The 13,110-nt window shown below is 47.6% G+C and overlaps 1 protein-coding gene across 2 annotated transcripts in view; it reads left to right on the top strand.

Moving 5' to 3' along the window:
- Positions 1–13,110, top strand: part of Itpr (Inositol 1,4,5,-trisphosphate receptor) — a 174,015-nt gene that overhangs the window by 68,521 nt on the left and 92,384 nt on the right. For both annotated transcript variants that reach the window (XM_075696968.1, XM_075696969.1), the window contains exons 19-22: positions 538–661; positions 3,904–4,128; positions 11,337–11,414; positions 12,922–13,062. In XM_075696968.1, the coding sequence (XP_075553083.1) occupies positions 538–661; positions 3,904–4,128; positions 11,337–11,414; positions 12,922–13,062 (568 nt within the window). The remainder of the gene's footprint in view (positions 1–537; positions 662–3,903; positions 4,129–11,336; positions 11,415–12,921; positions 13,063–13,110) is intronic.

Raw genomic sequence — 13,110 nt, forward strand, 5'->3', positions numbered from 1 at the left:
TACAGAATTAGATTACACACACACACACACACACACACACACACACACACACACACACACACACACACACACACACACACGCACACGCACACGCACACACACACACACACACACACACACGCTATAGCGGTAAAATTGGTATAGTGTAATGTGCACACCAATTATTGTGTGACTCATGTCATGACTTACATACAGTATTTTAATATTTGGGCATCAGTTGCATGTGCAAAGAACTCTGCTGTTTAGACTCCTACCTGGCTATCTGTGTTACAGTTGTAGTGTTCCTAAGATGCAAAACTAAGGGGAATACAAAGCTTAATCAAGACTAATGTATTTTGCCGTTTTATTTAATAGTTTAAACACAGCATGCTTCAGCAATTACCTAACAACTCACACCACTGTAAACCCTGCAATATGTGCTCATTATACAGCTACCAATGTAGAACACTTAAATAGTGCCTCACTAGTGTGAAACACTTTCATTGCCCTGTGCTCTTCTTTGTGTTAAAGTCTGTCATCTTGTTTGCCAACATGCAGGGAAGACTTGGGTGATGTTGACTTGGATGGCGAGGGTGGGCGCACATTCCTCCGAGTGTTGCTGCACTTGACCATGCACGACTACCCTCCTCTTGTTTCGGGGGCCCTCCACCTGCTCTTCAAGGCATGTTTGGCTTTATGTATGGTGCAGCATTACTGACTGCCCCATAGCAGTTGCACTGAAGGAGTCATCTAGTCATCTTAACCCTTTTTGAACTACAAACAACTCCTCGTTCTTTTGGCTGCTACTGGTGCCATATTTTCGTTAGTATAATGTGATTTCTTTTTTTGCTGCAGTTGCAGCTTAAGCTCGTGCTTTTCTTGTGGTAAGCTCAAATGCGAGGTGACTGAGCTTTTTGTGAATGCCAAAATCAGTGAAAACAGTGACATGCATATGCAGGAGGGGGAACATGTATTTTAGAAAATAAACTCTAGGAAAGGGAAAGAGGTGGATATGGATGATGGTGCCAATCTATTGAACAGCCTCATTAGTGCAATCACATTTTTTTATAGCATCATACATGTATGTACCCATGTGGACCTCTGTGCAAGCGCAGCTAGCACAGGTAATTTATATCTGGTTCCTTGATGCAGTTCATCGTAACCTGTAGCGTAATGCGCAATGTGGTGCCGTCATGCATGTCCACACAGGCTCAGATCTTTTTAGTGGATTGTGAATCACAGTGTGCTAAAATATTTCATTCTATGCCCATGTCAATGGTTGAACTGTGCATTAATGATTGATATCAGAATCATAATACTGACACGTGTACTTATCTTTATCGGGCGACCTCGTTTCGCCGCCAAACAAATGTTATCGCACGGCGCGGGACGCGCCTGCATGTATCTGAAGTTTCTGGAAAGTTATCGATGCTTCTATCCGCTGTCTGTTTATCGAGCCTCCTTGCCGACCTTTCCAGCAGATCGGGATGGACTTGTTGGGGCCGTTTCCGACGTCAACATCCGGAAATAAGTGGATCGTCATGGCGACGGACTACTTCACCCGCTTCGCTGAAACTAAAGCTCTGCCGAAAGGTAGCGCAGCCGAAGTGGCAAAATTTTTCGTCGAAAGCATTCTGCTACGACATGGCGCCCCAGAAGTCCTCATCACTGACAGAGGAACGGCCTTTACAGCAGAGCTCACCCAAGCCATTCTTCTGTATAGTCAGACAAGGCAGAGGAGGACAACTGCCTACCACCCACAGACGAATGGTCTTACGGAGCGCCTGAATAAAACCCTCGCCGACATGCTAGCAATGTACGTCGACGTCGAACACAAGACCTGGGATGCCATCCTGCCGTATGTACAACACAGTGGTGCAAGAAACAACACAGATCACGCCGTTTAAGCTGGTTTACGGCAGGAACCCGACGACGGCGCTAGACGCCCTGCTGCAGCACGTCACTGAGGAGGAGAATATTGACGTCGCTACCTATCTCCAGCGCACCGAAGAGGCCCGACAGCTCGCCCGCCTACGGATCAAGAACCAGCAGAGGACCGACAGCCGACACTACAACCTCCGACGACGCTTCGTCGAGTACCAGCCCGGCGACTGTGATTGGGTATGGACCCCGATACGCCAATGAGGACTCAGTGAGAAACTACTGCGACGCTATTTCGGGCCCTACTAGGTCATCCGACGTATTGGCGCACTGGACTATGAGATCGTGCCAAACGGAATTTCGCATTCACAGTGGTGCCGCACACGATCTGAAGTGGTCCACGTTGTGCGCCTCACACCCTTTTACGGACGCTGACAAACTTCTTCATTTTGTTGTTTTCTTTGCTACGAGTGCTTTTCTTTATTACTTTCGTTTGTTTGCAGCATTGGGTCGATGCTTTTTAAGAGGGGGGTATTGACACGTGTACTTATCTTTATCGGGCGACCATGTTTCGCCGCCAAACAAATGTTATCGCACGGCGCGGGCCGCGCCTGCATGTATCCGAAGTTTCTGGAAAGTTATCGATGCTTCTATCCGCTGTCTGTTGTCGCCGAACCTTGTGTTATCTGATTTCATCGCCTGACGCGAATGGTGTAGAACTTTGTGGAAGGCACGCGGGTCCCAATGATTAGTCTGGAACATTCGACGACTGCTGTATAAAAGCCGACGCGCATGACCCGCTGATCAGATTTTCAATGATCGCCGACCGTGTTCGCTGCTATCGTTGTACTATATGTGTAGCCTGTTTTGTGGGCACAGGTTCGTCCAATAAAAGTTAGTTTTGTCGTTCACAGTATTGCTACTGTGTTTTTCAATGTCACCACCACATGACAATACTCTAAAACCTTGTTGTAGCAGTAGTTGAAGAGAGAGCCAGAATTACTTCGTTATAGTATCTATTACTTGTTATATTCATTATTGCATCTACTGCAGTATGAATATCTATGGGGATTTCAAAGGGAATTTTATTTGCTTTGTTATATTCATTATTGCAATATATCCTGATTCATTATCACAATGTTTGACTACCCGCCGTGTTTGCTCAGTGGCTATGGTGTAGGGCTGCTAAGTAAGAGGTTGCGGAATCGAATCCCGGCCACTGCGGCTGCATTTCGGTGGTGGCGAAATGTGAAAACACCCGTGGTACTTAGATTTAGGCGCACATAAAAGAACCCCAGGGGGTCCAAATTTCCGGAGTCCTCCACTACGGCGTGCCTCATAATCAAAAAGAGGTTTTGGCACGTAAAACCCCACAATTAATTAACAATGTTTGACTGTATTGTTATATTGATCTCCACTGGGTATTGCGGATTCATAAACGAGGACTTTTTCTGGGTCGTCCAATATTTGCGATAATACTGTGTTAACATTGTTAATCACTTATTCATGCGCGGCTCACCAATGGAAGCAAGTAACGATCTTTACTTATTACTGTGTAATGAATTGTGGCTTTTGTCACAAGCTAAGAATGCTTGCTCTGCTGTGGTATATCACATCATTTTGATACTTTCTTACTTTATTTTGTGACTTGCATAAAGAAGCACTGTTGTTTATGCACAAACATGCATGTGTACAGCAAAGTTTGTTGCACCAGTTTAAGCAACCACGAATGGGATGTGAGGTCACGTGTATGACCGGAGAAATCAGTAAGCCACCTATTTACTGGACACTTTCTTTTTGTGCCGTTGTGCTGCTGGGCCATTATGTGATGCAGAACTGTGTGCTGCTGTGCTTATAGAAAGCAATGCTTTGCACTCAGTCTGCAAGATTTTTTATGTAATTATGCTCTTGGCCACTGCTTAGTGCATAATTTTATTTACTTATAGCATTAGGGTGTTATTGGCCAAGTGTAGAGAATAGCAGTTTCACTACTGGCTGACAGCTGTGCAACCATTTTTTCTTCTCCTTGACTTTCTCTTGCAGCACTTCACCCAACGTCAGGAGGTGCTGCAGGCATTTAAGCAGGTGCAACTACTGGTGTCTGCCAGTGACGTGGACAACTACAAACAGATCAAGGCCGATTTGGACAAGCTGCGTAACCTGGTAGAGAAGTCTGAACTGTGGGTGTTCAAGGCTCGTGACGAGGACCCTGACCACGACCAGGAGCTTGACAAGAGGCTTGTGCTTCAGGGTGATTCACTGCGACCTGTGAGCCTTAACCTAGCCTTGGATTTTATTTTCGTTTATTGCGGTTCATGTTCACAGTGTCTGCACTGCTGTTTATGTTAAGGTATGCTTAAATGTGATATGCACATTTCTCAAGTTGTGGAGATGGGTTTGCACAAGGCTCACCCTACAACCGACAGTCATGAAAGGGCATGACGCTCCTCCGCTCCGTAATGCACAAAGGCACTACGGCAGGGTTTGTCGACTCTCCAACACAGCGCGGAGAAGGCTCCAGGGTCAGATCGCCAACAAACACAGGTTTATTCACCCAAGATACAGCACAGTGCGACAGTCACAGTGCTTACGGGGAAAAGCTCACCACGAGGCCGATTCAGTATGTGTGCCCGCTGCACTAGGGCTAACTGGGAAGCGGTCCACCAAGCGTGAGAATGAGAAGTCGCGGGAGCAAAGGTCCCATGCAGTCAACTTGTTGTGGGCCTGTGAGCACCTGCTGCGGCGATGAAGCGCTCAGTGGAAGACAGCTAGGGTGAAGGTACCTGGGGGCTACCACTCGAGAATGCAATGAGGGCACATCCCAGTGATGTATGCCTGTGTGGTGCCTCGACATTGGGGGATAGAAGCACAGTTTGCATGGGAAATTAACTCCACCGTGCTAGCCGTGTCCGCCATGTTTCCGTTGCAGTGGCAGTTCCCTGAGATTGAGCTAATCATAATGTGCGAGGCGGGGGAAGGCACCTTAGTTCCCACACCCTAAAGGCTACCAACAGTGCTTTCTTTTGTTCGTGTACGTGTAAAGTTTAGAGAGTTCATAGAGCTGTGCAAGAAACTGACATTAAATGTTATTTATAGGCAGTATTTCTGCCATTTCCTGCATTTTGTTGAAAAAAACATTTGATCATGGAGCAGTTGTGGTCGTGGCAGCTGGCATTATGTCTGCATTTTGAAGGGTACTGAAATAAAACAGCAGTTTTGATGCTCCAAGTTTATTAATGAGGCACTAAGGAGGAAAACAGTCAATGTTAGATTTTTTTTTACTCACTAGGGACCACCGTGGAAATGTCCAAAAAATTGAATGGATGCCTTTTATTGCCCTCATGGGCGCAAATCGGCACAGGCATGACCAGAATAGCTCTGAAAGTCCGCCAGTACACATATAAGGCGTATCGGTGCACACGTGTATAATTAAAGAATGCATACTGTGTCCAGTTACGATGACCCCTTTTCTCTCTTGGAATGTTTCACCGCATAGCACCGCTGTATTGCGGCCAAGTTGACTTTTGGGAACTGTCTTTATGTGACAGTTGACTCTTGCCGTGCCTTTTGCGCTTCGAAGCCATCGGCGAATATGACAAATGCGGAGTTGGCGCCATTGTTTACAGTGGCAAATTTTTCAATGAAAAACGTGGTATCTAAAAGCAAGAATCTTAGTAGTGAACATCAAACAGCTAGGCGTAGCATTACCGCGGTGGTGGCTACAGCTGCCAGCAGATTGGTGTGCGAGAGTGCTAGTTCGAGGCTGCAAGATAATCAAAATGGTATCAGTGGTGGCTTAGATTAATGTTTCGGGCCTGCGGTCACGACAGGAAGTCCAGAAAGTCGAATGGCTAAGGGTTTCATCGTCCAAAATTTCAGACGTTCTTATACATTGGTTTTGCGAAGTACTTGGCGGTACCGTGAAGGCATCCAAATTATCAGCCATGTCTTAAAAATAAGGCATCTGAAATATCAGTTGTTGAATGTATTACATTAAGCACGATTGGCAAATTGCAATTCTGTAATACCAAGAAGGTCAGTTTTACTGTGAATGGAGTCCTTCTAAAGCAGAAAAGGACGCAAATGCAAAACTGGTAGTGATGCCACCTTGAAGTTTCTTGTGTCATCATGTACTGTAAAAGCATCTGCTGGGTATTACTTAATAGTTCATCAATAAACTACTAAATAAATACTGTTGCAGGAAGAAAGCAGGCCCACAAGTGTAAAATAATGTATATTTACAACTGGCGTATATGGTGTTCAGGCAACTGCGAGACTTCGTCTTTGTCTAGTCCAATCCAACTTCTTCGTTCCCTTCACCGTAACATCACCCTCCTGGTGGAGTAGCTCCGTCCCGGTGCAAATTACAGAGCCTCACTTAATGGGGGGACATAGGGCTTAAGCCTGGCGACGTCAACAACATTGCTGGTGACGTTGCGATGCACTGAAGGCTGACCGACTGGGGCGATCTCGTATGTCATGTCGGACAGTTGGCGTAAGATCTGGTATGGACCAGAATACCGGGAAAGTAGTTTTTCCGACAAGCCGACGCGACGTGAAGGCGTCCAGAGAAAGACAAGGGAACCAGGTGAAAAATGGTAGTCTCGGTGCCGAAGGTCGTAGCGTCGCTTTTGAGAAGCTTGCGAGACTGTGAGGCGATGACGGGCGACATCTCAGGCCTGGGTAGCTAAGTCAATAGCATCGCGAGTGTAACCAGTGCTGGGTGATTGTACTGCGGAAGGTAGCAACGTGTCAAAGGGCAAGGTGGGGTCGCGGCCATACAAAAGGTAAAATGGTGAAAATCCGGCATTGTCGTGACGGGACGAGTTGTATGCGAAAGTGATGTATGGTAAAGCGACGTCCCAGTCACGGTGATCGTCGGAAACATACGTGGCCAGCATTTCAATTAGCGTGCGGTTGAGTCGCTCGGTGAGGCCGTTCGTTTGAGGGTGGTACGCAGTAGCAATCTGGTGTTCTGTTGTGCAGGAGCGGAGCAGGTCATCGACGACCTTCGATAAAAAGTAGCGGCTGCGATCCATCAGCAACTGGCGAGGGGCGCCGTGGTGCAGGATGACGACGTATACTAAGAAGTTTGCGACATCTGTAGCGCAGCTGGTTGGTAGCGCTCGTGCGATGGCATATCTCGTGGCATAATCGGTTGCTACAGCAATTCATTTGTTGCCTTTGATGGAAATTGGAAAGGGGCCCAGGAGGTCTAGGCCCACACGAAAGAAAGGCTATGTGGGGATATCGATTGGTTGAAGCAAACCAGCGGGAGGCGTAGCAGGTGTCTTTTGGCGCTGACACAGGTCGCAAGAAGTGACATAACGGCGCACAGAGCGATAAATGCCGGGCCAGAAGAAGCGGCGCCGCAGGCGGTCGTATGTACGAGTGACGCCCAGATGTCTAGCAGTAGGAGCGTCGTGAAGTTGCTGGAGCACGGCTAGTCGAAGGTGCTTGGGAACAACTAGGAGGAGCTCCGGGCCGTCAGGACGAACGCTACGACGGTATAAAGTTCCATCGTGCAAGGTGAACATGCGGAGGGACGGGTCATTAGGCAAGGAGCTTAGGTGTTTCAGAAGTGTTCGAATAAAAGGATCTTTGCGCTGCTCGTCGCCAATATGGAGGAAGTCAGAGATGGATAGAACACTGATGTCTGAGTCTGCATCAGTATCGTCCGGTTGATCCACGGGATTGCGGGACAGGCAGTCAGCGTCTTTATGCAGGCACCCTGATTTATACATAATAGAATATGTATATTCCTGTAGACGCAATGCCCAACGTGCAAGTCGTCCAGTTGGGTCCTTCAAAGAGGGGAGCGAGCAGAGGGCGTGATGATCGGTTACGACGCAGAAGCTCCGACCGCAAAGGTACGGCCGGAATTTTGCGACCGCCCATACGAGCGCGAGACATTCTCTCTCGGTAATGGAGCAATTTCGCTTGGACGTGGAAAGAAGGCGGCTAGCGTAAGCGATGACATGGTCTTGGCCCTGTTGACGCTGAGCGAGGACAGCGCCGATGCCATGACCACTCGCGTCAGTTCGTACTTCAGTGGGCGCAGAAGGGTCAAAGTGTGACAGAATCGGGGAAGTTGTAAGCCGCTCAATCAGGGTAGAAAAGGCTTTCTCCTGCATAGGTCCCCAAGAGAAAGAGACGTCTTTCTTAAGAAGGTCAGTGAGAGGGTGAGCGATGTCGGCAAAATTTTTCACAAATCGCCGGAAATAAGAGCATAAGCCCAGAAAACTACGGACATCGTTTGTTGAACAAGTTACAGGAAAATTTCGCACGGCGTGAACTTTCTGTAGATCAGGTTGGATTCCAGCGGCGTTTACGGGATGGGGGGGGGTTGCGAGCATGTTAATTTCACGGTGACCGAAATGGCACTTGGAGGAGTTTAGCTGAAGGCCAGCCCAGCGAAACACTGAGAGTATGGTTGTGAGGCTCCGCAGGGGGCTCTCAAAGTTCGGCGAAAGCACAATCACATCGTCGAGGTAACAGAGGCATGTAGACCATTTCAAGCCGCGCAAGAGAGAGTCCATCATGTGCTCGAATGTAGCTGGCGCATTGCATAATTCAAACAGCATGACTTTAAATTGGTACAGACCGTCCGGTGTGACGAAAGCTGTTTTCTCGCGGTCCATCTCATCGATGCTAATCTGCCAATAGCCGGAGCGGAGGTCAATTGATGAAAAGTATTGGGATCCGTGAAGGCAGTCAAGAGCATCATCAATGCGCGGCAGGGGATAAACATCCTTCTTTTTTATCCTGTTGAGGTGACGGTAGTCAATGCAGAAGCACCACGAGTTGTCTTTTTTCTTTACTAAGACAACCGATGATGACCACGGGCTACTGGAAGGTTCAATGATGTCCTTGTCCATCATCCTGTCAACTTCTTTCTGTATGATGGCCCTTTCTGTTGCGGAGACACGATATGGCCGCCTATGAATGGGGCTGGCGTCACCGGTGTTGATGCGATGCGTGACAACAGATGTCTGGCCAAGTGGAAGGTCGTCCAAATCAAAGATGTCCCGAAAAGATGACAGGAGGTGACGAAGAGCTGTTGTTTGCTCGGAAGGAAGGTCAGGGGCGATCATCTTAGAAACATCGTCCGCAGGCGTCGAGTACGGAGGAGTGGGTGACAAAGGTCCGTTGGTACTGACGAAGGATTCAGAGGTCAAAGAAGAAATCTCAAATTCTTCCAAAGGAGTGATATGCGCTATGGCGATACCGTGTGGCAGCACATGCGACGAAAACCCAAAATTGAGGATGGGCACGCGAGCGCAGTTTTCGCGGATCCAGATTAAGGTGCTCGGTAGGGCAATATTGCGCGACAAAACCACGTCAATAAGCGCCGACACGACGTACTTGCCATCAGGTACGGGAGGACAGGACGTCAGGAGGACATTTGTAGCCGCTTGTGGAGACAGCCTTGCAAACTCAGCAGAACATAAGCAGTGTGAAACACAAGTTGTTGCGTCGGCAGGAAGCGGCAGATCCCACTGTACAACACCTGCGGAGCAGTCAATTTGGGCAGAGTGTTTCGAAAGGAAGTCGAGGTCGAGAATTAGGTCGTGTGGACCGTGTTCAAGGACGATAAATAGAGCAACAGCATAATGGCCCCCAATGGTCACACGTGCTGTGCACATTCCAAGGACAGGTGAAGTACTCCCATCGGCGACTCGCACAGTGCGCGGTATGGCGGGTGTCAGAACCTTTTTGAGCCTTCGGCGGAGAGCAGCGCTTATAACTGAAAGCTGCGCTCCTGTGTCAACGAGAGATCTAACAGGAACGTCATCAACTTCAATGTCCAGTAGGTTTCCACATGTAGGCAGGGTCAACAGAGAATTTGTGGGCCGGGTCGGAGGTGCAGCTTCACCTCCGGGAGCTGCACCGCCTAGTTTCACGAAGCGAAGCGACCGGTTGCAGAAGGGGACGAAGAGCGGTGAACGAGAGGCGAACGGGACCTACGGCCTTGCGGAGACGGGGAGTGGCTGGATCTTGGTGGAGCACTGTCGGCGTTGATGTTCCTAGTCGGCGTATAGGGCGAGAAAGTACGATTGTCTGGTACTTGGCGGTAGTGACTCGGAGACGACCACCGAGGAGGCGACGACCAATGGTTGCGGCAATGAAGGGCGATGTGTCCAATACCGGAACAATTAAAACAGATAGGTTTATCATCCACTGTGCACCAGTCAGCTGGGTTGTGATGAGGGGGCGGAAAGCTTTGCGTCTGGGAGCGAGCAGCCGGAGAAATCTGGTAGGTGTTTGTATGGCGGACTGAGCAGAGAGGTGGAACGCCCAAACTTGCTATTTCCTCCCGAACGACCGCTTGTATAAGGGAAATAGCGGGCACGCTTTCCCGACAGTCAGAACGGAATGGAGCCGGAGCCATGGCCTCAAGCTCACGGCGAACGATGCGCGTGATTTCTTCCGGTCCTGTGGGCTGAACGAAGCGCGGCGGGTCTTCGCAAGAAGATATCGCGGCGGTATTGGGCAATCGGTCAAAAGTCTGAGCGACGCGGCGGCCCTTCGCTTGTTCGAAGCGCCGGCACTCCTTTATAATTGCATCCACAGTGGCACAATCTTGCACATCAGGAGATTGAAGGCATCGTCTGCAATACCTTTCAATATGTGACCAATCTTGTCTGCCTCGGTCATGTTTTATCAGCCTTGCGACAGAGGGCCAGCACATCCTGTATGTAGACGACATAGGATTCTGTGGACGTTTGAGCGCGACACGCAAGTTCTTTTTTTGCCGCCAGCTTGTGTCGGTTGATTTGCCATTGTGGCGGCGGGTAGATGACGTCCGCTGCGAAGTTCCGTGATTTTACCCCGCACCTTCCACCAAAATGTTGCAGGAAGAAAGCAGGCCCACGAGTGTAAAATAACGTATATTTACAACTGGCGTATATGGCATTCAGGCAACTGCCAGACTTCGTCTTTGTGTAATCCAAACTAACTTCTTCGTTCCCTTCACTGTAACAATACTATAATCAGACAGACATTGTAAGCTACGGTTATTGCTAGAAAATCTTCCCGGGCGAGCTGAAAAATAGGTGTTTTTGATGAAAAATGATGTGTGCTCAATGCATAAACTGTCCCATAAGCTCCACTGAAACAGACACTGCAACTAAATTGGTTCTTATTGCGGTCACTATGAATGTCAGGCACACGTGTGCTAACTGGTCAAGTTTGAATTTTCTGGTGAAGGGCAATTTTAGGATCGAAATAATCAAAGTTTGGGCCCATATAAATGCATGGGTGCCAGCCGGGATTTTGGGCCGGGATCAAATTAACCAAAAATCGAATTAACTAAAGTTTACTTAATGGAAGTCTGCTGTATTCAGTTTGAATCAGAAATTTCACTATTATAACACCCCTATAACCTTCTGGTATAGCTTAACTGATTTTTCTCTTTAGTGTCTTTTTAAACATGCATGTGTGATTTCATGAAATCAGCTTTGTTGTGGCTTCAGGAGCTGGTTTCAGCAAAGGAGGCTGGAGAGCACGAAGGTGCGCCTGCAGCAGCGGACAACTACTCAATCATTCGTGAAGTAAGTGGAACACTGTGTGAGGCCTTGATAATGGTGTTTCACATCAGCAGTGATGAGTTGTAATTATGACTGCCTTTCACTTATTGAATGGATGTGGATAAAATCATAGTACTTACCGGAGTGTAAGAATTGTTTGACACAGTGTAGAAGAACAGGCTGATGTACCTATCTGTTGAGGTTACTGTGAAGCACCCACCGCTTTGTGCTTGCTTTGTTCACTCTATGATCATGAGCCATGTGCTTTGACAATAATATTTTTTTCTTTTCCTTTGATATTTCATCTGATTCTATATTCCAGTACTCATCAATATATTATATAGCCTTACTTGAGGTGAGAGTTTTAGTAGCGAGTAAAAACTATAAAAAAGGCCATATTCCACAGTGTCAGCTGTACTTGTGAATTTGAGTATTTATAGCATGTGTGGACATTGTGTAGCTATTTGCCTCCTATTATCATAAAATTAGTGTAACTATGCATGTTTCAAATGAGAAGCACATGTGGCTGCTAAGTGGTGGTACTGCTGTGCTGAGCAGTGGAAGGTTTGTCTGGTGATGTGTTCAAGAGTATAAGAAGCACACCGCATTGTGCCTGGTACCTTTCATAAGGATAACATTATTGTGAAAGGTAGTTACTATAGACAAGATTGCTACAGTCGAGCCTGGTCACAACGAACATCTTCATTGCACAAAATGTGTTTGCTATATAGAATATTATTATAATTTGATTTTCCTTCCAATCTGCCGATAAAAAACAGAGTAAGGCGCGGAAGAGCTGCTTTATTCCCAAAAGTTACGTGCACTATGCTACACTAGTAGAAATTGCTATTTGTCTCAGTAATGTCGACCCAATAACAGCACTCTCCAAGATGCACATGGTCTTAGGAAAGTCCCTTGCATATACAAATGCTTGAATATGGTGCTTGAACAAGGCGGTTCAGCAGTGAATGCCTGTGTGATGTCACATTTGCGGCAGCACATGTGTGAGCCAGAAAGAGTAAACAAATAAACTAGAAAGAAAACTGAGGTGCTGCACTGATTGGCTCTTTCATGCGGCATGTGCTGTGGAGGCACCATGCAGCCTTCTCCCAGCCCGCGGCCCATTAAGACACAGTCATGCCATAGTTTATTTTGTTCTTCATTGTAACCAAACTGAGTAGGGTGCCTGGTTGTTATAAGTGGGCAGCTCTCCCGTAGCTTGTAAAACATTTTGGGTGTGCAAAAACTGTTTGTAGTAGCCGAAAGTTCGCCCTAAATGGGATTGTTATATGTCTGCTCAACTATAAGGAAAGTAAGGAAGACACGCATGAAGAGCCTGTTGAGCTGGAATGAGTATGAAGGGTAGGTAGAAATATACAACTGAAATTATCTTAGGCAAGCTTAGCGAGAAATGAAAAGAAGGCTTGGTGTGCAGCAAGTAACACGTGCAAGTAACACGCCAGGAGCGAAGTAACATCTTTGACGCCATCTATGGGCTGAACAGTGGCTTCTTGCCATTTCTGCATTCCAGATCTTGGAACGCTTCACCAAGTTGTGCTACCAGATTGGAGTGGGTGGCACCAAGAAGCAGCGCAAGCATGAGCAGCGTCTGCTTCGCAACATGGGAGCACATGCTGTGGTCCTTCAGTTGCTGCAAATTCCCTACGACAAGGTATACCAGGGGTCCCACCTACATATTGCAGAAGACTGGGTGCCCGAT

This window comes from Dermacentor variabilis, chromosome 6 (assembly GCF_050947875.1).
Source record: "Dermacentor variabilis isolate Ectoservices chromosome 6, ASM5094787v1, whole genome shotgun sequence".
NCBI lineage: Eukaryota > Metazoa > Arthropoda > Arachnida > Ixodida > Ixodidae > Dermacentor > Dermacentor variabilis.